General features: G+C 52.9%; 1 protein-coding gene across 3 annotated transcripts in view; it reads right to left on the bottom strand.

The window, feature by feature from the left end:
• The window catches only part of VAMP4 (vesicle associated membrane protein 4), a 210,968-nt gene that overhangs the window by 24,947 nt on the left and 159,302 nt on the right, over nucleotides 1-26,719 (bottom strand). For all 3 annotated transcript variants that reach the window (XM_078641103.1, XM_078641097.1, XM_078641101.1), the window contains exon 7: nucleotides 5,677-5,728. In XM_078641103.1, the coding sequence (XP_078497229.1) occupies nucleotides 5,677-5,728 (52 nt within the window). The remainder of the gene's footprint in view (nucleotides 1-5,676; nucleotides 5,729-26,719) is intronic.

Here is a 26,719-nt window from a genome sequence, read left to right as displayed (position 1 = left end):
AGCAGATCCGCCATCTGATTGTCCTTGCCCGGGAGGTGTTCTGCCATGAGGAAGATGTTCCTCTGAATGGCCCACTTCCACATACTCTGAGCCAGATGAGACAGCTGTGGCGAGTGAGTACCTCCCTGCTTTTGGATGTAGTACATGGCTGTCATGTTGTCCGTCCGGATCAACACGACCTTGTTGCACAAATGTACTTTGAAGGACTTGAGCGCCATGAAGATTGCCATCAGTTCTAGGTAGTTGATGTGCAATCGTTGTTGCTGGGTTGACCACAGTCCCTGCACCGTGTAGTGGAGCACATGCGCTCCCCACCCCTGGAGAGATGCGTCCGTTGTTAGGACAATCTGTGGCACAGGCTCTCGGAACGGTCGTCCCTTGCAAAGGTTGTGTGGATTCCACCAATGCAGAGAGTTGTATGCTCGACCGGTCACCAACACTAGGTCCGTCAGTTGTCCCTGAGCCTGTGTCCATTGATTCGCTAGGCATTCTTGGAGGGGGCGCATGTGCAACCTTGCGTGCGGGACTATGAAGATGCAGGAGGCCATCATGCCTATCAACTGCATGAACACTCTCGCTGGCAGGGAGTGTTGCGGTCTGAATCTTTGGATCAGTGACTGAATGCTGTTGATTCTGACTGCGTTTGGCTGAGCCATAGCCGTCAGGGTGTTTATTGTCGCGCCCAGATACTGCCGCACATGGGCTGGTTGAAGGTGCGACTTTGGGTAATTCAGCGAGAACCCCAGACTGTGAAGGAGTTGAATAGTGCGGGACATGTGTGAGGCGCACTGTGTTTCCGACTTTGCTTGTTCGAGCCAGTCGTCGAGGTACGGGTATACATGTATATTCTGTCTCCTGAGGTGCGCCGCCACCGCCAGACACTTCGTAAACACTCTGGGGGCAGTAGTCACTCCGAAGGGTAGCACTTTGAACTGATAGTGCTTGTTGTGAATGGTAAACCTGAGGTATTTTCTGTGGGACGGGTGGAGTGGGATGTGGAAGTAAGCATCCTTGAGGTCTAAGGTTGCGAGGAAGTCCCCCTGGTTGAGAAGGGGAAGTATCTGTTGCAGTGTCAGCATGTGGAAATGTTCTGACAGTATATACATGTTGAGAGGGCGTAGATCCAGAATGGGTCTGAGGGATCCGTCCTTTTTTGGGATGAGGAAGTACAGGGAATAGACCCCTGTTCCTTCCTCCTCCACTGGCACGAGTTCGATTGCTCCTTTTTGCAGCATTACTAGCACTTCCTGCTGCAATAAGTGCAAGTGCTCTGCCGACATAGGACGGTGTCTTGGGGGAATGTTGGGAGGAGTGGATGTTAACTCCAAACAATACCCGTACTGGATTAGTTTTCTCACCCACCTGTCCGTGGTGATGGACGACCAAACCGGCAGGAACTGCTGGAGTCTTCCCCCGACAGGTGTTGGATGGTCGGGGGGCAGTGACAGGGAGTCACTGTTTGTTTGCGGCAGAGGAACGGGAGTTGGTGTTCCCTCTGCCTCTGCCTTTGGCACTGTTACCTCGGTAACCCCCTCTACCTTGCTTGGGGTACGAGGATTGCGCACCACCTTTGGTGAATTGTGTTTGTTGTCCCATGTGTCCTCTGGTAACACTACGCGCACCTGAGCGACGAAAAGTGTTGCCCCTGAACTGTTGCGATTGAAGTGCCCCCATGGACTTAGCAGTCTCGTTGTCCTTTTTAATCTTTTCAAGTGTGGTGTCTACATCTGGACCAAACAGTCTGTCAGGATTGACGGGCTGGTTGAGGATTGTAGTCTGGATGTCAGGCTTAAATCCAGATATACAAAGCCAGGCTTGGCGCCGTAGCATGACGCTAGTGTTAATTCCTCTAGCCGCTGTGTCCGCTACATCAAGTGCGCATTTTATTGCAGCGTTTGATATAAGCTTTCCCTCTTGTATGAGCATTTCTCCAGCTTCTTTATACTCATCAGGCAGATGTTGAAGGAGCTGTTCTAGGGTGTCGTAATGCGCCCTATCGTAACGCGCTAACAGTGCCTGTGTGTTTGCGATACGCCATACATTAGCAGCCTGCGCAGCCACCCTCTTGCCAGATGCCTCAAGCACTTTTGACTCCTTGTCTGGGGGAGGAGCTTCACCAGTTGTTTGGGAGTTTGCCCTCTTGCGGGCATTTGCGACCACCAGCGAATCCAGAGGCAACTGTCCCCGAATATAGGCAGGGTGCCCAGGCGCAGGCCTGTATTTCTTTTCAATACGTGGGTTTACCACTCTCGCTCTTGTAGGTTCTTTAAAGATCTCTGGCGCATGTTTAAGGACACCTTTCAACATAGGAAGTGTTTTGACTGTTCTTTCGGAGACAGATAAAGTGTCAAACAGGAAATCCTCTTCCACTGGGTCAGCATGCATATCTACATTATGATTTGCAGCTGCCCTCTCAATTAAAGCATTGAAAGCTGCTGAATCCTCAGTTGGTGATGTACGTGCCCCAAAACCTTGTGGGTCCTGCACCACCTGATGACTTCCCTGGTCCCCAGCGTCGTCATATGAGTCCTGATTCACATCAGGGTCATTGCCAGTAGGGAAGTTGTATTGTTCATCTTGGTCATCATCCTCACCCCCTGATTGGTTGGGGAAGGTGTTGGACTCCTCCTTGGGGGAGGTTGCAGAGGTTCAACAAGGGCAGGTATGTCCTGTGTTTGCCTTTTCTTTTTCAGTGGAATTACAAACGACTCCAGTGGCTGGGAACTGATCTTTCTCTTATAAAGTGTCATTATCCCTGTGTGGGCATCGATATAATGCTCCCGTTCGTCATCAGATGCTGATTGTCGAGGCAAAATAGCACTGGACGTGGAATGTTCCGAAGTCCCCGAGGTCTTCGGCACCGTTTGGGGTGCAAACGCCTTTGGTGGCACCTTTGGCGGTAGTGTGTAGATAAGTTTCGTCGACTTTTTGGCAGGTGGCTCCATCGGTTTCGGATCCGATGGCGCAGTCTTCGTCGACGGCAGGGCTTTCTCCTGAATACCTCTTGAGCGACTCGGTGACCTGTTTAGTAAATGAAGCCGAGGGTTTGACGACTGATGCTTCATGTCCGTCCGCTTTGGAGGCCTTCGGCGTGGCAGAAGAAGGCACCGATGAATCCTCGACTCCAACGGTTCGCTGCCCTGCAGCTTTTTTAGGCGCCGACGCCGTCGATGCAGAGCCGGTGTCTTTGTGCCGAGGAGTAATGGCTCCGGCGGTCGGATCTTGGCCTTTAGTGGTCTTCGCTTCGACCGTCTGTTTGGAGGTTGACGCTCCAGCCGTCGAGACGTGATGGACTACCTTCTTCGAGGACGTGTCCTTGGCCACCGCGTGTGGCGCCGGTGACTCGGCGGCCTTCTTCGGCTTCGTAGGTCCTAAGGGCGACGGAGTCTTAGACGGAGCCGGCTTCGTAATTTTGGACGGGACGTCGGCCATTTTAGATGTCGTCGAAGCAGTTTGTTTCGGTTTCGTTTTTGACGTGTCTTCGGCCATCTTAGCCGTTGTCGAGACAGTAGGTTTCGGTTTCGGTTTAGGCGTGACGTCGGCCATCTTAGATGTTGTCGACTGTACTGGTTGCGGTTTCAGTTTCGATACGCGCAACAACGGCTCCTCCGGTGTATCCGTGGCCGGGCCCGAAGGCGGGGCTGGGGATATCGGTGCAGGGTCGTGGGTAAGGCCGAGTGGCGATCCCGTGACCTGAGCCTGAGTCGAGTAACTTTCGGGGCATAGCTCTTCCTCTGAGCTATCTTCCGCGGCCCCATAGACTTCTTCGTCGTCCCCTACCTCATCGACGTATTCAAGGTCTTGGCTCTGTCCTTCGATGTATTCGTCTGGATCGGCCTCGACCTCCGTTGATGGCGGTGAAATTTGAAGATGATGGCTTAGGCCTTCCTCTGCGGGGTCGTCGAATATGTCGTCGGGTGCCGGTGCTGCGTGCAAGGCCTCGAGGCGCGCCGCGCGCCGATGCTGGAGTGTCTTCTTTGACCTGAATTTGGAGCAGGCCATGCAGTTGTCCTCGTCGTGATCCGGCGAGAGACATTTATTACAAACTGGATGCACGTCGATGTGTGGGTACTTGGACCCACACACGGGGCAGCGCTTGAACGGACTCCGTTCCATGATGATGTCGTCGGTGTCTTGCTGCGAGTACAGGGCCTCGATGTCCGAAAAGTAGCAACTCCCCAGAAGTCCGACACGAAGAGTCGGACGATGCTCGGGACCGTTCGCAACAATACCGACGCGAGTATCGAAGGCCTTTTGGCCTTAAGGAAGTAAGTGTTCGATTCCGACAAGGAGGCGTCGAAATCACATCCGAACCCAATGGCGGAAAAAAACAATCTGGGGATGGAGCCGATGCCCATGCGCACTGTAGTCCAGGGGAGGAGCCACCTATCTCGTGATACTTCGAAGACTCTTCCAGGACAACAATGTGCAATCATCCGGACCCAACACTAGGCGGCGATCTATGCATTAGATATGAATTTAGCAGCCCACATGCCTCGAACGCGTGCTTTACAGTCCCCTAATTGATGGATTCCCTTCTCTATCCTTCCTTTATCCTATTCCATTTAACAGGCTCCATGTCCACCGCTGGAATTAACAACTTATTTGGCTGTACTAATCCACCACTAATTCTTTGGACCCTGGAGTGGCTGCTCCCGATAAGCAATTCAATGCAATTGGATCTTAACTGCAAACTGGAGCGTGCTCTGTTAGATGCGTTACAGACCTCAGTTTTGCCTAGTGTCAACAGTACCAAGTGGCTTTTGGTCCTCAAACAATTGAGCGGCCAAGAATAAATCTCTTGTCCAAGACCTGCGAAAATAATGATTCCTACACCTGAAAACACCAAGGCCTTCTCTGCTCACACACTCACAGGTAAGCGAATCCAAATCAGGGTGCCACAGAAAAATCTGATTTCAAAGTGCCCTGCAGGAGAGGTTCCTATAGTGCACAATCACGGAAGGCATAAAATGTTTTGGTTGGCTTCAAAAAGGGGCCCTGCATGAAAGGCACTGCTTGAATTTGGTTGTCAAAAGCGCAGGTAGAGGCAAGCAGGAGAAGGTGGTGCAGGGCAAGATGCATCTGGAGGAGGAAAATAAAATTTAAAAAAACAGGAGAACCACAAAGTTCTGAAGCTCTATCCATTCTTTTTAAAGGAAAACAGTACTGCCACCCGGAGGGAATGGACATATCCTATGATGTGCAAATGCCCACACTGGGCTCCTGAATCAAACTTTTGCTGTGCAAAAGATTTTTTGTGCCCCACGTACAGCAGAGGACGTCCCTTGTGTTTCGAGGAAGAAGGGCTTAAAAGTGACACTGTGGTACTAGAGTCTGAGTATCTCCTTCAGGGGATGCTACATTCATGCAGGATGGGAGTCCATGGCCCAGATTAGATTTGCAGCAGCAGGCAAAGCCAATGTTTGGTCAGTGTGGTTGTCCAATCAACGTCACATAGGAAGGAGTCACATTAAAAGATGAACCCCATGATAAACACCCATATTAAACTTGAGAACAACTGAACTTTCTGGATCTAACCATTATATGGAGTATTTCAGCACAGCAATTTAACCTGAAAACGGACTGGCTTTTGCAGGTTACATAATTTAGAAATCTACATATAGAAATAGACACCGCTGTATGAACATTCTACAGATCGCTGCGGGTGATACTCACCGATAATCACCAGCAACATCAGTATAATGACCACGGCCACAATTGCTTTCATCTGAGAGGGAAAACAAAAAGGGTAAAATTGAATGTATAGTGACTTTTACTTCAAGTTTGCAGGTTCTGACATTATCAACTTACTGGTACCAGAAGTGCTAGAACTTTTTACAGAATGTTAATGGAGCTCAGCAACAAAAAAATAAAAAGTAGTATACCACCTGCACATGTGTGCACTCATTGGCTGCTACTACAGAGGTGAGCACACTTGCTGAACTATTTGGTATTTTGCTTTTTTTCGTAGGCAAGAGGGGCTGGTGGGAATGTGCCAATAATGAGAGCCTACAGAATAGGAGTAATGTCAAATGTCAAATGTTATTATATAGCGCCTTATCACCGCAAGGGCTCAAGGCGCTTGCTTTGGGAACCAGTCCTGGCTTTTTCCCTGTGAGACAACCCGTACTGGGCATCCCCAAGGTGAAAGCCAGGCATCCCGCCGCGGGGGGGGGGGGGGGTAGTGGAGATTAAGCAAGCTATTGTCCAGAGTTGCAGAGTGTGAACCCGTGCTTCGAGTAGGCACCGAAGCGAGAATTATCGAGTCCGTGAACATTTGGGCTCAAGACCCTGCCGCGTCGGGAATTGAACCCTGGTCCCGGGTCTGACCTCTGCTTCAGGGTCTGCCTCCTCTAACCAGTGAGCCACACTTCTCCACTATAGAGTCACTATGAAGGTAACTTTATTCCAGTCCCATGCAGATGCACTCTCCCATTCCCTCCCTACAGATAGAACTTGCAGCATAGATAGAGAGGGAGAAGTGAAGGCATAAACGTGCAACTTAGGCCACTGTATCTGATCTACTTAACATCCTGATAACAATTGGCATAATTCTGAGAAGAAATTTGCATCTGCAGTTCCCTTACTCACTGCGCAGAGGTGACGGCCATTAGGACGACTATTCTGAGTAGTCGCAGTGAGCAGCTATGTAATGGATCACAAGGGATGCATGTTAGAAAAGTAAACACTAAGTTCAAGTTCCATTGTGGAATGACAGGGAAACTAGCAAATCAGACCTGTGTTTAAATCACCTGTTGCAATGAGTTTTTATCAGAGAAGGTTAAACAAGTAAACAGAATAGCCAAAAGGGCAGATAGCGAACTGTCAATTGTGTCCACTGCAAGGTTTTGCTAGGCCAGCAATAAAACATTATACACTTCTTACAGTTTGACCTGCAGAGAGTCGGTATGATGAGCACAAAAATGCTCCCAGAGCAGAGCATAAATGGATTTGCCCAAAGGTGTCAGACTGCAAGGCTAACATCTTCTACAGGGGCTGACAGATCGGATGCATTTAACTATTGCTGCTCATATCGCGAAAGATGAAGAAGTCGGTTATGGAGACTCAGGTGCAGGAATCTCTCCCGTTGCAGAGACAGGAGATCCTTCCAAAGAGATAGCCAAATCAGAGAAGAAATGATGATGCTCATTAGATCTGGGTACACTCTCCTTGCCCAATACAGGCCTGTTTTGATGACTTGGATCTGGTCTGTCCTGACTTTCCTCAGAACTCTAGGAAAGAGATTGGTGGGATACAGGTCTTCTGCCACTGTCTCCCCTACCTAGAGCTCCGTATCCCACAAAACCAGAATAGATTCTTGTGACTTTCCTGGAAGAAAGCATTGACACCTTACATTCTTTCCAGTGAGGAGCAGCTCTAATCAGGTAATATGCCACTGGTCAAAGATGCCTCCTGCCCAGGACCTTGAGGTGGAGATACCACGTGTGATCTGCCAGCCAACGTCTCCTCAGCTCATCGACTATCTAATATGGCATCTGAATGCCCAAGCAGACTACTAGAAAGATGTTCTGCCTATCCAGCCACTTCAATAGCTTAGGGTCTCCTGGCAGAAGACCCAGGGCCACACTCTCCTCTGCTAGTTGCAGAAGTATTACATGGCGGTTGGGTTGACCATTAGGACCTACACCAGCAGCCTCCTCTTGATTGATAATAGAGAGGCTTTTAGGGTCAAACAGATCACCTGAAGCACCTAAATACTGATGCAGAGGTGGCTCTCTGCTGGAGACCAGAGGTATCTGATCCCAGAAACCACCTCTGACCTCCCCTTCTCCCAGTTGACCACACCCACCGTAACAGTCGCTCGCCTGGCACAATTGTGAAGTCTGTGTGTGGGGGAGGGGGGCAAAGAAAGGCCTGCTGCAGGCAAAGGCTGGTGTTAATTTGCCACCACAGAAGACCCTTAGCAGCCACCTGAGAGACCTGGTCTGATTAAGCGAGCATTCAAATGTTGGACCACTGAAACCAGAGGTTCCATTGCAGGGCCAGTATATGCCATCTGGCATTCAGGAAGAGGAGAGTGCACATGGTTATGAGTCCCAGAAGCATCAGATCCATCCGGATCATATCCTGAAAGTCCCCGACTGACTTTGGTAGTGGAAAGGCCTTCAATGCCACTGTGTGCAGGACAGCTTCGATACATGGAATCGTCTGTATGGGGCAGAGCTAGTACTTTAGCTCATTGATGGAAAACCCCAAAGATGTCAGGAGCTCAGCTGTTGTCCGAAGGTGGTCTAGGACGGACCGTAGTTAGCTCGTTTTGAGCAGCCCATCATCAAGGTACGTGGACACATGTATCCACAAACTTTAAGGGTCCCAAGGCCTCCGTCCTTCAAGACAAGGAAGTAGCAAGAACTGCACTTTTATCTCTTCAAAGCCAGCTTCTGCTCGAGGGCACTTCAGCCAAAAGATGGTCAGGTTCTTGCAGCAAGATTGCGAAATAGCTCTTTGACAGCTGCTCTGATGAGTAAGTGTGGACAGGGGAGGGGGAGGGGGAATGGAAAGAAATGAAAGAGGGGGGCATAGCCCCTTTGAATGATTTGTAAGACCCATCTGTCCGACGTGATAGTTTGCTAGCAAGTAAGGTAAGGTCGTATTCTGCATCGTACTGGCAGTGCATGGTGCTCAGAGCCAGTAGGGGAGGAATTGGCAGAGGTCCTTGCAAAGGCAAAAGGAGCAGGTCACCTCCATGTCTGTGCCCCAAAAGAACTGGACCCGCTACTGCTACGAGTTGAGAAAGCTGGGTTGTCTTTAGGGCAGCCCCCTAGAATAAATTCCAAACTTCCTGTATTAATGGTGGGAGACAAGAGCCTCAGCGATCAGGCAGTGGCCGAACTATTTTTAGAGTGGGGCGAAGGCGGATTCTGTGCTTAAACACAAAATCTAGAGCCACCAAATAGCTTATCCATAGGGGACATCGGGCTATCCCTTGAAAATCTACTAGATTGCAACCGGACATGCCTTATATGCACTACTCTGGTGCCAATAGCTCCACCCTTAGTCCATCATGTCTTAACCAGCACACAAGACATACGTTGCTGTGTCCAGGTCATCAAGAGTTGTTTCAGCCAGAAAGGCCTGATGTTTTCCAGGACGGCTACCAAGAATTTGCGGGCCATGTTCTATAAGTGCACAAAGAACAATTGATGGACAGAATGCAGAACAATGTCATACATTCACCCCAGTACAGAGATCTGGGCCTAAATCCATCGTTTTTTTGCTCACCATGCCATTCCAGTTTGGACCCAGACACATGCAAATCAGTCTTGACCCTGCGCCCAATGGGAATAGTCCAACCCGAATAGCCTGGCTGATGAAGGGTAATACGCAGAATCCGGTCCCAGGATGCTTGTTTACGGTCCAGGGAGGACTTGGCTTGGCAGTTCGGTCTGGACTGTTCCCAAGAGGCACAGGGTCAAGACTGATTTGCATATGGCTGGGTCTAAACTGGTGTAGCATGGTGAGCAAAAGAACGATAAATGTAACCCAGATCTCTTGACTGGAGGTGAATGTAGGATTTATTCAGCATTCTGTCCATCATTTGTTTGCATAGCACGGCCATGTTCTATAAAGCCTGGGTTTACCTGCCTGCACACTGTTCAAGTACCTTATGGTCAAACTGGCCAAAGAGAACAATATCTTCCTCTTTTCAAAGGCATCAATACATTCAGATTCGCTATCCAGAGGATCTGTCTAAAAAGAATGAAAAGTAACTTTACCCATCAATGCCTATACCATAAAAATTTCAGGTGGAGAGTTTCTCGTCAGAAAATCAGGGGTCACCCGGAGCTCGACTATTACGCCTGGTCAACAGTTAGACTGACCAGAGGACTCTAGCATGGCTTGGACCACAAGGCCATAAGGGTGTCCGTAAGAGCCTCACTGAAAGGAAAAAATAGATCAGAAGAAGTTGAAACGGTTTGAAGGTTCTCAGTTAACAAGTTTCAATAGTAGGCAAATGTAAATCAAGCAGTTCTGCTGCTCTTCACACAACTACAGCGTAATAGGCACTTTCTTCAGTCGGTAGTCCAAGTGCGAGTCTTCTGAAAATAGTTTCAATGAATCATTCAAAATGCTGAAAAGCTGTGACTAATATGATGTACGTTTATTTTATATGTTGTTCTGCAATGTGATAACGAATAGTTTTCTTACCTGTCGGTGTAGTTTTGCAGCTTGAAGATCTTTCTGGATTCACTATGCTGTGCATTATTCCGCGGTCTTGTGGTTGGGTCCGGATTCGTAGTCTTTTCTTTGTTTTTTTGGGGGGGTTTTTTTGTAGCCCAGGTGGGCGTCGGCGTCACACCCCTTTGGGTGTATTTCCGGTGACGTCGGCATGCTTCCTGCGGAAGCTCCCACTCTTGGGCGCCATCTTCGGGTTCTTTTTTTCCGTGTTTCTTTTGTTTCCGAAGTAATGGCAATGTTCTATTCAGGTGATATTTTACCGCTTTGTACCTTCAAAGTCTTTTCCACTTTTCTATTTCCACCTCTTCTCTATCCAGCCTCATCTTTCTGGCGGAGGTGGGTGGGTTCGCTAGTGAATCCAGAAAGATCTTCAAGCTGCAAAACTACACCGACAGGTAAGAAAACTATTCGTTTTGCAGCGTGAATCTTTCTGGATTCACTATGCTGTGCATAGATTTTGTAGCGGTTTCTCATCTCTGTGGCGGTTGGGTGGAAGATGAGCGTTGGGTATTGAATATGTACTGTAGCACCTTCTGTCCAACTTGAGCTTCCTTGTTCATCTGTATGTCCACACAGTAGTGCTTCGTGAACGTGTACACCGAAGCCCATGTTGCCGCCAGGCATATGTCTTGTATGGGTGTGTTAGCCAGGAAGGCTATTGTAGCCCCCTTTTTCCTAGTGGAGTGGGCGCGTGTCCCCTCTGCTAGCTCTTGTCCTGCACGCTTGTGGCAGAGTTGAATTGTCTGTGCGATCCATCGTGCAATGGTCTTTTTGGTTACTGCCTTTCCCATGTAACTGTTGGCGAATGACACAAAGAACTGTTTTGTTTTCCTGTGTCCCTTCGTCCTCTCAATGTAGTGCATGACTGCCCTTCTGGCGTCCAGGGTGTGCAGAGCTCGCTCTGCGGCAGTTGTCGGTTTTTGGAAAAAACTCGGTATCTGTATAGACTGGTTCATGTGAAATTTAGATACCACCTTCGGCATGAAGTGTGGGTCAGTCCTCATCACAACTCTATCATTGTGTATTTGTATGTAGGGCTCTTGTAGCGTCAGAGCCTGAAGCTCGCTTACTCTGCGTAAGGACGTTATTGCAACCAGGAAAGCTGTTTTCATAGTTAGCATCTTTAAGGACGCCTTGTGGATTGGTTCAAAGGGCTCCTTCATGAGTTCCGTTAGGACTACGTTTAAGTTCCATGCAGGTGGCGGCACCCGCTTGGGTGGTGCGATCCTTTTCGCTCCTTCTAGGAATCTCTTCACCACCTGTGATGTGAAGAAACTCCTGCAAGTTTCTCCCCTTGTGTAGGCGACTATCGCTGCCAAGTGAACTCTCAAGGAGGATGAGCTAAGGTTCTTCTCTAGCAAGTGCGTCAGGTACTTTAGCACTGTGGAGTCCTTCTTCATTTTATTGTGAAGTCTTTCTTGTCTGCACCATATTGTGAACCTTTTCCATTTCGCAACATAGCACTTCCGAGTGCTAGGTCTTCTTGCCTCCCGAAGTACCCTCAGGGTACTTTCTGGCAATCTTAAATGTGCGAACTCTATGTCCTCAGGAGCCACGCTACTAGGCTCATGTTCTCTGGCTCTGGGTGGAGCACCTCTCCGTTCTGCATGGAGAGTAAGTCTTTCCTCCTGCTGAATCTGTGGGGTTCACACTGTGTCATCTCCATGATCTGCGAATACCATGTCTGCCTCGCCCACTGTGGTGCGACCAGTATCAGTGTCATGTTGCTCGCTCTGCATTTGCTCAGTACTCTGTGCATCAGTGGTATCGGGGGAAAGGCGTAGGCAAATGTCCTTGACCAATCTATCCATAGGGCATTCCCTAGTGATCCTTCCTCGGGCTGCCTGGATGCGAAGTTTTGGCATTTTGCATTCTGGCGTGTGGCAAACAGGTCCACCGATGGAGTTCCCCACCTGTCGAATAGGCGTCTTGTCTCCTGAGCATTGAGCTCCCACTCGTGGGATGCCGATGTCTGCCTGCTGAGCCAGTCTGCTTGTATGTTGTCCTTCCCTGGCAGGTGTATGGCTAGCAGGTCTATCTTGAGAGGGATGGCCCATCTCCATATCTCCTGCGCCAGCGTTGAAAGCGGGGCTGACTGTGTGCCCCCCTGCTTGTTGATGTAGAACATCGCAGTGGTATTGTCGGTTTGTATCAACACCTTGTGTTTGTACAGTCTTGTTTGAAAGGCTTTCAGTGCAAGGAAGATTGTCTTCAATTCTAAGTAATTGATGTGCTTTGTCGCATCGGTTGGTGTCCACAGACCCCTCACCTTGAGCTCCTCCATGTGAGCGCCCCATCCCTTCAGGGATGCGTCTGTGGTGATGGTCACTGTTGGCGTTGGGGGCGTTGGAGGCTTTCCCCTTGCTATGTTCTCCATGGTCCACCATGTCATCTCCTCCTGCACTGCGTGCGTTACAACCACTAGATCCTCCCAACTGCCTGTAGCTTGTGACCATTGCTCCTGTAGCCATTCTTGAATGGGTCTCATGTGGAGTCGTACATTCGGTACCAGGTGGATGCATGATGCCATCATCCCCATGATCTTGCTCGCAGTCCTCACTGTCCGAGCTTGTCCCTTCCGGTAGAGGCGAGTTTCCTTCACCAGCGCCCTCGCCCTCTTCTCGCTGGGGTACACCTTGCCCTGTAAGGTGTTGATCTGTGCTCCCAGGAAGATCTTCACTTGTTCTGGCTCCATTGATGATTTCTTCCAATGGATGGAGAACCCCAGGCTTATGAGCGTGCTTGTCACTGTATGTGCGTGCAGCTTGCATTTCTGGTATGAGTTTGCTTTCACCAGCCAGTCGTCCAGGTAAGGGTATACGTGTATCCCTTGCCTTCTTAGGTGCGCTGCGACTGCTGCGAGGCACTTTGTGAAAACTCTTGGTGCTGATTTTAGACCGAAGGCCAGTGTCGTGAACTGGTAGTGGCTTTCTCCGACGGTGAACCTGAGCATGTGCTTGTGCTTTCTGTTCATTGGAATGTGCAGGTATGCGTCTTTGAGGTCTATTGTGACCATGAAGTCCCCGATCTGCAATTGTGGGAGCACCTCTTGCAGGGAGGTCATTTTGAATTTTTGCGTTCTTATGAATTTGTTCATGAACCGTAAATCGAGAATGGGTCTCATTGTTTCGTCTACTTTTGGTACCAGGAAGTACGTTGAGTATACTCCTGTGTTTCTTTCCTTGAAGGGTACCCGTTCTATGGCCTGCTTCTGCAGGAGTTCTTTTGCTTCTTCCTGAAGGCACTGCAGCTGCTTGCTTGCTAGTGGCTTTCTTTTTGGTTTTCTGCTTGTTGGTCTCCCCTCCAACTCTATGCAGTATCCGAATTGGATAATGTTGAGGATCCATTTGTCTGATGTGATTTCTCTCCACTCTTGGAGGTGGAATCTTAATCTTCCTCCCACTGGTGTCATGTGGTCGTAGGTGTCTAGTTTGTCTTGACCCATCTGTACGTGCTGCCCCCTGGGGTCTTTCTTGTGGGCGGGCACACGGATTTTTTTGAAGTCACTTGGAGGTGGGCTGCTGCCCCCCTCTTCTATTTTGTCCCCGTCCATTTCTCCCTCGAAAGGACTGGCCTCTTTGTTGGTACTGCCAGGACTGCTTCTGATGACCCTGCTGAGTCTGCGAGTCTGCCTGGTGCGTTTGCTGGAAAGCCTGGTGTGATGTACCTGGCTGGTTTCCGCCTCTCCCGCCGGGCCTCCGTGACGGGGTGCCCCTCTTGTTCCCTCTGAACTGCAATGCTCCCATGGATCTTGCTGTTTCGTTATCTTTCTTCAGTTGGCTGAGCGTTTCATCAACTGTTGATCCGAAAAGCGTGCTGCCGTTGAACGGTGTGTTCAGGATGCTGTGTTGCACCTCCGGTTTGAAACCGGATATCCTGAGCCAGGCGTGCCTCCTTTCCGTGACGCCCATCATCATGAGCCTGCTGGCGGTGTCTGCCCCATCCAGGCCCGTCTTAAGGCAAGAGTTTGCCGCGTTTTTTCCCTCTTCAACCAGCTTTTCGGCTTTCTGTCTGGCATCTTGGGGCAAGTCCTTCACCAACTGCCCCAGTCCCTCCATGATTTGGTACATGTGCCTGTTTATCAGGGCGTTGGAATTAGCCATGCGCCAGTGGGTCGCGGCATTCCGTTCGATCCTTCTGCCCACCAGATCCATCCTTTTGCTCTCCTTATCCGGTGGTGGGCCCGAGGTAGTGGGTACGTTAGCCCTCCTCCTTGCTGTGGCCGTGATAATGGAGTCTGCGGAGACCGTGCCCTGAATGTAGGCCGGGTCCTTAGTGGCATGCTTGTACTTCTTCTCAGTTCTGGGAGTTACTGCCTTGCATGTTGCGGGCTCCCTGAAAGCTTCCTTCCCCTGAGCCAAGACACTCTCGAGCATTGGAAGGAACTGGCTCCTCGTTTGTGTTGGGAGCAATGTTTCTAGAAGGAAGTCTGCTTTCTGCTTCTCTTCGTCGAGCTTGAGCTTGAAAGCTGCTGCTGCAGCCTGTATCACCGAGTTGTAGGCCCCGATGTCGTCCGGCGGCGAGGGCCTCGAGGGGTAAGTGTCGACCACCTCCTCCGGGCTGTCGGTGTCGACATCTATGTAATCTACCTCCTGTAGGTCAGAGGGTGTCGAGTCTGCGTCTGTCCTGCTTTCCTCTTCCTCCCCATAGTTGTAACTATCGTAGGGATTCTCGTACTCCTCCTGGTCGTCGATCACCTCGACGTCCTGGTCTTGTTCCTCGACGACTTCGGCGATCTCTTCCTCCTCCTCGACTGCCTCCACCACCGGTGGCTTGGTCTTGTGAGGGATCGTGAAGGCCTTCATCTTTGCATCGAAATCTTTCTTCCGCTGCATGATGTTCTCCATTTCGGCCTCGAGGCGCCTTCTCTTCTTCTCCATCTCTGCCGCGTGTTCCGCGTCAGATGGGTCAGCCGTTATTTTCGGCGGATGGTTCGTCGCCGTACCTTTCGGCGTCGAAGTTTTCGACGTCGACGTCGGACCGGATCTTGGGTCTCTCGTCGTCGTCAGTTTCGGGTGTTTCTCCCTCGGCGTCGATCGATCCTTTTCGGGGACGATTTTCGACGTTTTCTGCTGATCAGCAGCCCTCGGCGCCGGGGACTCCTTCTCGGAGGATCTGCTGGGCCTGGGAGTAGTCGCGGACACCGCCTTTTTTGGCGTCGGCGCTTTCGGGGTCTTGCCCTCGATTTTTCTAGACTCAGAGTCTCTCGGGTTCTTGGGGGCCGAAGAGTCTCCTACCTTGTCAGAAGTCTTCGTGTAATCGGTCTCTACGACCGTGTAGCTGTCGTCTTCGGCGGCAGCGTTGTCTTCTTCCTCGGAGGACATCCCCAGCTCGTAGAGGGATGGAGTCGGGGCCTTCCCCTGCAGGGTGGCGTGTGCTACCCTCTGCCTCTCTCTCACACGAAGGGTCTTCGGGGCGAAGGCGGAACAGGCGTTGCAGTCTCCGCTTTTGTGGTCCACCGGTAGGCAAAGGTTGCATACCGGGTGCTGGTCCTTCTGCGCGTACTTGTGGTGGCAGTTACGGCAGAACTTGAACGGCGTGTTGTCCATCATCGAGCGTCCAGGGCCTCTCTGGTCGCGTGTTCGTCGACGGTCGTCGATGATCTCGATGAAAAACGCCTTCTCCTCGCCGGCTTTTCGTCGATGAAGTCCCCTGTAGTCTTCAGATGACTTCTCCTCGTCTTTTCTGTATTTTCTTTCTTCTTTCTCCAAAAATATCTGGAGCCCAAACGGGAACGATCCAGACCCGACCGCGGAAAAAAAGAATCTGAAGATGGCGCCCAAGAGTGGGAGCTTCCGCAGGAAGCATGCCGACGTCACCGGAAATACACCCAAAGGGGTGTGACGCCGACGCCCACCTGGGCTACAAAAAAGAAAAAAAAAAAAAAAAAACAAAGAAAAGACTACGAATCCGGACCCAGCCACAAGACCGCGGAATAATGCACAGCATAGTGAATCCAGAAAGATTCACGCTGCAAAATCAAGGTTATGTGGATCTATTTGCAGTAGGTAATCTAAACGCCAACTGCTTCATTTTACATTAGCTTGTTATTTCTTTCTAAGGTTTTCTAGAAGCTTTACAACAGTTTCACTTCTTGTTGTCAGAAGAACACAATCTCATAGAACGAATAGAATTAAAATGGCATCAGGCCAATCTCATTTAATTGTTTTTGTTAAGATTTCTAACAATGAGATTATGTTATACAGGTTGAGCAGAGAGGGAAGGGTAGAGGGCAAGCTTCACATTAGGCAACACAGGACGTGATTTAAATCCCCTGTCCCAATTGGAGGCTACAGGGACAGGAGACAGTTAGCCTTCACTTGCTGACTTACTAGGGCAGCTAGCCTCATGAGACTAGAATAGCAGACCTTGCTATTTCATTGAACATAGCAATCTATTGTTCAGACAGGTATGAAGGGTGTGCACCATCCCCAAAACTTGAAATAGGCTTTTTCTGTGTGCTAGAATTAGATTACCACGTAGAAGTAGCAGAATGAGGGTAAGATTGCTAAAGATTCATAACAGTATTCATGTTAGAGTGGTTCCTACTACTTACACTTTTGATGAACATTGCGGCTTCGATTTTATTGGTTTCATTATGGTTACAATTCATATATGAGCACTAGACTAGAACCTACATCAGATTTGGATCCAGGTAAGGCCTCCAGCATCTGAGCATGCTGGTGTCTAGGATTAGAGTCTGGTCATGGAATGACATAGGCCTAGTGTGAGCCGATGACATCTCGGTTGGATACGTCTGTAGGATACAGTAGTGGGGAGGTAGAGTTAACATCGGCATGGAAGAACTCATGTGAACCCTAGAGATCGAGTAGAAGCAGGACTCGGCGTCTTCCAGAAAATCTGGGACAGCACCATGGGATCAGCTGGCCCTGAGGGAGGGCCTGCGAGTGGAAGTTCAACTGGAGCATGTCACGACTCAGTGGAGCTAGAAGGCATATCAGAGGGAGCCAGAAGCATCTGAAAAAGTTGCATCATAGTCCCCTTGAAGGCCGCAAGATGCTGCGCGTTCAATGTAAATGTAAATGTAAATGTAGTTGAGCTTATATAGCGCACAGCTACCCGCAGTGGGTTTCCCGGCGCTTGCTTAGGGAACCCTTCCTGGTATTCCCCTGTGAGATAGCAGGGTATCCACAAGGTGAAAGTCAGGCATCCCGCCGCGAGGGGCCGTTGTGGAGATTAAGCAAGCTATTGCCCAGAGTCGCAGAGTGTGAACCCGTGAGTCGAGGAGGCACCGGGGCGAGAATTATCGAGTCCGTGGAATTTTTAGCCCAAGACCCGCCGAGGCGGGGAATTGAACCCTGGTCCAGGACCAATCTCAGCTTCCGGGTCTGCTGCCTCTAACCCCTGAGCCACACTTCTCAACAACAGCCCTGGTAATTCAGTGAGTTCAGTGACTAACTGCAAGACCACATTATAGTGGGAAGAGTCTTATGGGACAAGGCCTTTTGACTGACATCCTTGTGCCTTCAATGCTACATTTAAGTGGCAGGATGGGAATCAATTCCTGTTTGGCTTTCTTCCACTTATGGCGCAACTTGAGATTACCGAAAGCATTTTGACCTGGAACGAGAGATTGCAAACAGCTCCACAATTTGTAGTGGGATCTATTTTTAACCGGGACTGCTTATGTTCAGTAAAGTAGTTTAGTCTCATGCCCCTGAATCACCTTTGGGTGCATAAGGGCGCATTTTTCTCACAATTGAGTTGTCACCAGAACCCAAGCACCAAACGCATACGTTGTGCTGTCGATGAGACATTTGCTTTTTGAAGTCACAGAAAGGCTTGATTCCAGTTTTTGGGGGAGACATCATTCCTGGCATACTGAGTGTCATTTTTTGAAAAGTCTAAAACCGACATTTGGAAGAAGAGTGCTGGATACATGTTGGAGTATGCAGAAAGAAGGGCCATGACATCGGCAAGCAGGGGTTGCGCTCAAAACCGGCGACGCTTCATCACATTCAGGGCACTATGGAGTCATCGAGGAGCCATTTGGTACCACCTATCAGCGTGTTGGAGCACAGCTGAGGAAATTCTGCAGATTCAATGTGGCACAAGGGGATTTTTTTTAAATGAGGAGTCAGCAGTTAGAATTATCAATCAGATGATTTACATTAATCGGAGATGCAGGATGTAAATATTTTGGAAATGGTTGCTTAGCTCTAGGTCATCCTCGCTGCTTCCAGTGGTTATGAAGAGATGATTTACAGAACACCTTGTTTCTAGCATGCCTGATGTTGGACCCGGCCTCGTGGCGTGGTCCTACCCCTCCCGCGTGGCGGGCCCCGGACGACATCAGCCCTCCCCAGAGCCCCGGGTGGCCCCTTCCGCCCGATCCCGCACGCCCCAACACTACCGGTCCGGTTACCACCACGGGCCACCACACCGGCCTGACTCCATCATGGGCCCATCACGTCCTGAGCACGAGGCCTCGCCCGACTCCATCTTGGGACCACCACGTCACAAACACGTGGCCTCGACCCCGGCCCAGGCCCCAGCGAAGCCCCGACATCGAGGCGCCAAGATCTACCCAGGTGGTCGAGTGGCCACTCGACAGATCCCGGAGGAAGGGGAGTTTCGATGGGCCCCCAACCGTCCCCGGACGCCTGGTATCGATCGCCCCCTGCATCCCTGGGTGCTGGCTCCACCCCCTGCTGGGTATCTGGACACCATCTTCCCGGCCCCTCTGGCCCCCAAGCGCGAGGGTCCGGACATCAAAGGACTCCAGTCCTATATCTGGGCCAGCCCCGGAGTAGGACGGCAGTTGTATCCTGGACTGGAAAGCCCTACTGACGCTGTCACGGCCGACACCAGAAGAACTCATTGGCCCTGTAACCCGAAGATACCCTGAGAGCCTGCTGGCGCTGCCGCGGCCCACCTTTGCCGAACCATCTTGAGAGCCTGCTGGCGCTGCCACGGCCCACCCTTGCCGAACCATCTTGAGAGCCTGCTGGCGCTGCCGCGGCCCACCTTTGCCGAACCATCTTGAGAGCCTGCTGGCGCTGCCGCGGCCCACCTTTGCCGAACCATCTAGAGAGCCTGCTGGCGCTGCCGCGGCTCGACCTCTCGGAACCCCCGGCTCGAGGATTGAGAGCTCTGCGCAGGGTATCCCGTCCTACACCCCCACCGAGACTGTCCCGCTACCCTGACCCCCTTTTTCGAGACTTTTAAGACCACTCGATCTACTTGTACATATCGCTGAGAACCAGCAACCTTTATTTTCTGATAAAGCTTACGAACTCGACCTCTGGTGTGGTGTCCATTTGTAGTGTTGTGGTTACTCGGCTGTACGATCCTAGGAGAGGGCCCTCACCCAGGAGGCCTCTCCGTAACGCTCGGCTACTTCTTGACGGAGAGGTGGACCTAGGGGTGGTCAGTCAGACCTCTTCTGCCTCCCCCCGGGGTCGCCTTTCTAACATTGGTGGCAGGCGACGGGATCCGAGCCGACGCAGTTCATACAGAGAGTAATCCACTCACTACCGAGAAAAACACACCGCGACCATGACTACTCAGGAAACCAGACCGACTGCGGAATTCCAGAAAGAAAAGATGGAAGATTACAGCCACAAGGAATTAAAACAATTCTGCAAGGACCTAGGCATCGCTACCACGGGCCTCAACACCAAAGAGGACTTAAATCAGCCCTGCAAGCCTGGGCGGACGCCGATAACGCGCCACCCCAGAATGAAGACAACCCGGGCCCGAACGGACGCCCGGAGACCGACGCGAACGACGCGAACCCAGCGGGGGAAAGACCCGCCAACCTAGACACGGGCCTCCCCCACGGAGACGCCCGAGAACGAGAGAGAAACCGGCTCCACGAGTTGGAGCTCGCCAGACTCCGACAAGAAGGAGAGATACAGCTGGCAGAAAGGAAATTAGCCCTCGAGCAACTACGGCTGGAAGGAGACCTAGAGGAAAGGCGAAGACAACGAGACCTCGAAGAAAAGAAACTCGTGCTCGAGCATGAGCGCGGCCTCAAAGAACTGGAAATCAAGGCCAAGAAAAACGAAACCGGCACCGCCGGGGGCAAGACCTCACCCCCGCCGGAGGACACGAAGGTGCACATACCCAAGGAGGTCGTCCGAGAATACTATAAGAAGGACGACATCCAACAGTGGTTCAAAGCCTACGAGGTCGCCATGACCGCCCATCGAGTACCCCTCAAAGACTGGGACGCCGGCTTATGGGGGAAGTTCATCAACGAGGGGAGAGACGCCCTGCTAGAGCTCCCCGACGCCGAGATGACCTCGTACGAACACATGAAGACCGCCCTCCTCACTCGCTACGGACTCACCCCCGAAATGTACCGGCAGCGACTCCGAGACTGTAAAAAAATCCCCGGTACCACTTGGGTGGAGTATGTGAACTTTTACAGCAGAGCCTTCGAAGGGTGGATCAGAGGCTGCCAGGTCACCACCTACCAGCAGTTGGTCGACCTCATCCTATGGGAACATCTTTCCAATAACTGCTTCATCGAACTCCGGCAGCACCTCCTCGACAGCAAATTGACAGAGCCACGAAAACTCGCTGTCGAGGCGGACAGATGGGTGGGCACCCGAGTTCCCCGGAGTCCGATGGGAGACTACGGCCGGGGTTCCCCGGGGAACCACCGACCACGAGGCGGCGGAGGAGGTCAGAGCAGGGGCCGAGACACCCCCACGGGGTCATCCCCTACCTCCCCGTCGCCATCCCTCGGTTGGAGGGGGGGCCCCCCAGCAAGACCCAGGCCCCACCCGAATGTTACGTGCCACCGATGCCAGCGGCAGGGCCATTATGCGAACGACCCTCTCTGCCCGATGAACCAGCGACCCGGCACCACCGGTCCCCCGAGCCGCCAGATCGCGGCCGCCGCCCTGAGTGCAGAAGGAGGCGAAGAAGAAGGCGACGACACCGAGCAGGCCGAGTGGGAGCCCGCCGCCATGATCCTAGCATGCCTGGGTGATCGAGACATGATCCCCCGAGACCCGATCCCAGATAACACCCAGAAATACCGCCAATGGGTCACCATCAATGGACGCCGGGCCGAAGCCCTCCGGGACACTGGAGCCAGCGTGACGGCGGTCCGCTGCCACTTGGTGACCTCCGAACAAATTCTTCCCAACGTCTTGTGCCCAGTACGGTCGGCGGACAACTCTGAGAGTTTGTGCCAGATGGCCCGCATCCCCTTCGAGTGGGGAGGGGTGTCGGGCATGCTGAAAGTGACTGTCCGCGACGATTCCTCCGTGAACGACCTGGAAAGTTCCCTCTGGGCCGGCGTAGAGCGGAGAGAGCATCTGGGGATGCTAGGCCTTCCCGAGTGGGTCTGTGCGACCACCCGCTCCATGTCCGCCCGGGCCTCCACCCCAACGGAGGAAGACCCTATCGAGGAGCCGGAGTGGCCCGCACCTCCACCGCCCGCCGTCCCCGAGGACGCCGACCCTGAACCCGGCCCCCAGGGGCCCAGCCATGAAGAAATCACCGAGCTCGGCCACCTTCCAGAACTAGCTCAGTGGCGCCAAGAAGGTGGCCCCACCCGCGAACAATTCCGACAAGAACAGAGCACCTGTCCCTCCCTCGAGGGAATTCGACGACAAGCCGCCACTCAAGCCGCTGGAGACCCGGCGGGGTCCCACTGGGTCTATTGGGACAACGACCTTCTTTACAGTGAGCAGAAGATTGCCGAACTAGGGGCCAGCCGGGTGCTGGTCGTTCCCCTCCGATTTAGAGACTTCCTCTTGAACTTAGCACATGATGTGCCCCTCGCCGGGCACCTAGGGCAGGACAAAAAACTTACAGCCGCCTGGTGACTCATTTCTACTGGCCGAAAATGCGCAACGATGTGCATAATCACTGCAGAACCTGCCCGACCTGTCAAGCCAGCGGGAAGAGCGGGGGGAAAGTCAAAGCCCCGCTCCAGCCGTTTCCCGTGGTCACCACCCCCTTCGAGCGAGTGGGGATAGACATCGTGGGGCCCCTGGACCCCCGCACCTCTCAAGGGCACCGCTTCATCCTCGTTCTGGTGGACCATGCCACCCGCTATCCGGAAGCCATCCCCCTCCGAACCATCACGGCCCCAGTAGTAGGTCGGGCCCTAATGGGGATCTTCTCCAGAGTCGGCTTCCCCCGAGAAGTCGTGAGTGATCGGGGCACAAACTTTATCTCCAAGTATATGCGATCCCTGTGGCAACAGTGCGGGGTCACATATAAGTTCACCACCCCGTATCACCCCCAAGGGAATGGACTTGTGGAGCGGTTTAACCGAACACTGAAGGGAATGATCAAGGGCCTAGAGGAGCCACTACGGCGCAAATGGGATGTTCTGCTGCCCTGCCTCCTGTTTGCGTATCGCGAAGTACCCCAGAAGTCCCTGGGGTTCAGCCCCTTCGAACTATTGTATGGGCACCCGGTCCGAGGTCCCCTCAGCCTAGTCAAAGAAGGCTGGGAGACGGCTGTCCGAGGTGCTCCACCAGATGTCTACCAGTACCTCCTGACCCTCCGCAACCAAACTCGGAAGCTCCGGGAACTGGCCGAAGCCAACCTGGAGGCTAGTCAGGAGGAGATGAAACGCTGGTATGACCGGAATGCCTCGTCCATCGAATTCGAGCCGGGCCAGCAGGTCTGGGTCATGTCCCCGGTTGAACCTTGCGCCCTCCAGGACCAATGGACGGGGCCCTTCAAGGTGGTGGAGCGCAAGAGCCCCGTCACTTACTTGGTGGACATGGAGTCCCCCCGGAACCCCCTCCGGGTTCTACACACTAACCGGCTCAAGCCGCACTTTGCCCGCACTGAACTAAGTCTGCTGTTAGCGACCGATGACGGAGCTGAAGACGACTCCGAACCTTTGCCAGACCTCATGAGCACCACTGAGAAGGACGGCTCCATCGAAGGGGTCATGCTCTCCTCCACCCTGACCCCCAAACAGCACCATGACTGCCAGCAGCTGCTGGGGCAGTTTTCAGATCTGTTTTCCCTCACCCCTGGAGTCACCCGGTGGTGTGTCCACGATGTAGACACCGGAGACAGCCCGCCTGTAAGACACCGAGCTTTCCGAGTGCCCGACCGAGTGCGGGCCTGCATCCAGTCCGAGGTGGCCAAGATGCTAGCGCTGGTGGTAGTCGAACCCTCCGACAGTCCGTGGGCCAGCCCAGTTGTCCTGGTCCCTAAAGCCGCCGCACCCGGCACGCCCCCGGAGCTCCGGTTCTGTGTTGACTACCGGGGGCTGAATGCCGTCACCAGGACCGACGCCCATCCCATCCCCCGGGCGGATGAACTGATCGATCGCCTGGGGGCTGCAAAGTATCTCAGCACCTTCGATCTCACAGCCGGCTATTGGCAGATCGGCCTCACACCTGGAGCACAAGAGCGATCAGCCTTCTCGACCCCTGATGGCCACTACCATTTCAAGGTGATACCCTTCGGCATGAAAAACGTCCCGGCCACCTTCCAGAGACTCGTGAATAGAGTATTGGCCGGGCTAGAAGAGTTCAGCGCCGCCTACCTAGACGACATTGCGGTGTACAGCCTCCACTGGGATGCGCACCTGACCCACCTCCGGGAGGTCCTGACGGCCTTCCGTCGGGCCGGACTGACCATAAAGGCCAGCAAGTGCCAGATAGGACAAGGGTCCGTGACGTATCTGGGACACCAAGTAGGGAGCGGACAGGTGGCTCCCCTCCAGCCAAAGATTGACGCTATCCAGGCCTGGGAGCCCCCGGTCACCCAGACCGCCGTCCGAGCCTTCCTGGGGCTCACTGGATACTATCGGCGCTTCATCAAAAACTATGGGAGCATTGTGGGGCCCCTCACAGAACTGACCTCAAAGAGACTACCACAAAGGGTGCACTGGACCCCCGAGTGCCAGGTAGCCTTCGACACCCTAAAGACCGCTATGTGCACCGCCCCGGTGCTCCAAGCCCCCGACTACAGCCGGGAGTTTGTGGTCCAAACCGACGACTCGGAGCACGGCATTGGAGCAGTCCTCTCCCAAGTGAACCCTGAAGGGGCCGACCTTCCCGTTGCCTTCATCAGCCGGCGGCTGCTGGCCAGAGAACAGCGATGGAGCACTATCGAGAGAGAAGCCTTCGCCGTCGTGTGGGCCCTAAAGAAGCTCCGTCCCTACCTCTTCGGCCCCGACTTCCGGGTCCAGACCGACCACCGGCCTCTACGGTGGTTGATGCAGATGCGGGGAGAGAACCCGAAACTGTTGCGATGGTCAATCTCCCTCCAAGGGATGGACTTCACTGTGGAGCATCGCCCCGGCAACGACCACGCCAATGCTGACGGCCTGTCCCGATTCTTCCGCCTCGGCGAGGAGAATCCCCAAGAAGATGGGTGACTCTCCCCTGCCTTCCGCTGGGGGGACGCGTGTTGGACCCGGCCTCGTGGCGTGGTCCTACCCCTCCCGCGTGGCGGGCCCCGGACGACATCGGCCCTCCCCAGAGCCCCGGGCGGCCCCTTCCGCCCGATCCCGCACGCCCCAACACTACCGGTCCGGTTACCACCACGGGCCACCACACCGGCCTGACTCCATCATGGGCCCATCACGTCCTGAGCACGAGGCCTCGCCCGACTCCATCTTGGGACCACCACGTCACGAACACGTGGCCTCGACCCCGGCCCAGGCCCCAGCGAAGCCCCGACATCGAGGCGCCAAGATCTACCCAGGTGGTCGAGTGGCCACTCGACAGATCCCGGAGGAAGGGGAGTTTCGATGGGCCCCCAACCGTCCCCGGACGCCTGGTATCGATCGCCCCCGGCATCCCTGGGTGCTGGCTCCACCCCCTTGCTGGGTGTCTGGACACCATCTTCCCGGCCCCTCTGGCCCCCAAGCGCGAGGGTCCGGACATCAAAGGACTCCAGTCCTATATCTGGGCCAGCCCCGGAGTAGGACGGCAGTTGTATCCTGGACTGGAAAGCCCTACTGACGCTGTCACGGCCGACACCAGAAGAACTCATTGGCCCTGTAACCCGAAGATACCCTGAGAGCCTGCTGGCGCTGCCGCGGCCCACCTTTGCCGAACCATCTTGAGAGCCTGCTGGCGCTGCCGCGGCCCACCCTTGCCGAACCATCTTGAGAGCCTGCTGGCGCTGCCGCGGCCCACCTTTGCCGAACCATCTTGAGAGCCTGCTGGCGCTGCCGCGGCTCGACCTCTCGGAACCCCCGGCTCGAGGATTGAGAGCTGTGCGCAGGGTATCCCGTCCTACACCCCCACCGAGACTGTCCCGCTACCCTGACCCCCTTTTTTAAGACCACTCGATCTACTTGTACATATCGCTGAGAACCAGCAACCTTTATTTTCTGATAAAGCTTACGAACTCGACCTCTGGTGTGGTGTCCATTTGTAGTGTTGTGGTTACTCGGCTGTACGATCCTAGGAGAGGGCCCTCACCCAGGAGGCCTCTCCGTAACGCTCGGCTACTTCTTGACGGAGAGGTGGACCTAGGGGTGGTCAGTCAGACCTCTTCTGCCTCCCCCCGGGGTCGCCTTTCTAACACCTGATATTAATGAGGTACAGCATTTGCTCAACCGAAGAGGCCTGCGGACTGATGGAACATGGTACGGAGGCGCAAGTGAGAGAGTTCATATTGTTTTGCATGGTCCAGTAACACACTTAAACACACAAAAGTTGATAGAAGGGATGTTTACAAACAGGCTAACCACTGACAACTGATCTGAGTAGCATTCCAACCGATAATTATTTGCCCAGTGTGCCCCTCTAGGCACCTGCCTCATGCAAATCAGTACTGATCCTGCCCTTCAAAAAGAAAGTAGCTTAAGTACTGTGTTTTGTTAGAGGAAATGTTGGCAGACAACAATATCTAAGTTCTCTGAAGAGAGGTCAAAGCGTGCAAACCCTGGGGCCTCAGAAACCAGGTGCTCAAAATGTGCAGTGTTATACAAGGATACCAAACTCCCCCTCCCTCTATGGATGGAGGTCCCTATTCAGGGGAGACAAAAGTGTGCTCACTGATGAAGTTGTATGAGGTCAGAGAGCGAGACCTGAAGAGGGCAAATTGAGGCAACCAGAATGTCAGCACACAAAGGGTTGTCCCTGATTTTCTGGAGGACTTCCGGCATCTGGAGCCAGCGTGACGGCGGTCCGGTATCACATAGCACAGACCTGATACAGAATATGGTCTCCATAACAGGATATGGATACATTCCAACTGAAAGCTCCTATTAGCGGCTAGTGACAGCAACCACTGCTTTAAAGCAAAGTTCTGAGATATAGGCTACCTGGTCTGATACAAGAGGAAGGAAAATGTTATTTATAAGTATGCATCTGTTCTTGGCATGTAGGGCTGCAGAACCACACACTATGGCATAGATCACCATCTGGTGGTGGGCCCGGATGATTACACTTTGTTTTTGTCTTGGAAGAGTCTTTGTCTGTTGGATGACTCCTCCCTTAGATCGTAGTGCGCATGGGCATCAACTCCATCTTCAGATTGTTTTCGCCATTGGGCAAATGATGGAGTTGTAGGAGTATAGATAAGGATGTCCATGTTTTGTGTATCT

Source organism: Lissotriton helveticus, chromosome 1_1, assembly GCF_964261635.1.
Source record: "Lissotriton helveticus chromosome 1_1, aLisHel1.1, whole genome shotgun sequence".
Lineage (NCBI taxonomy): Eukaryota > Metazoa > Chordata > Amphibia > Caudata > Salamandridae > Lissotriton > Lissotriton helveticus.
Note: the sequence above shows the minus strand (reverse complement) of the source record. Positions and strands in the feature narration are given on the sequence as shown.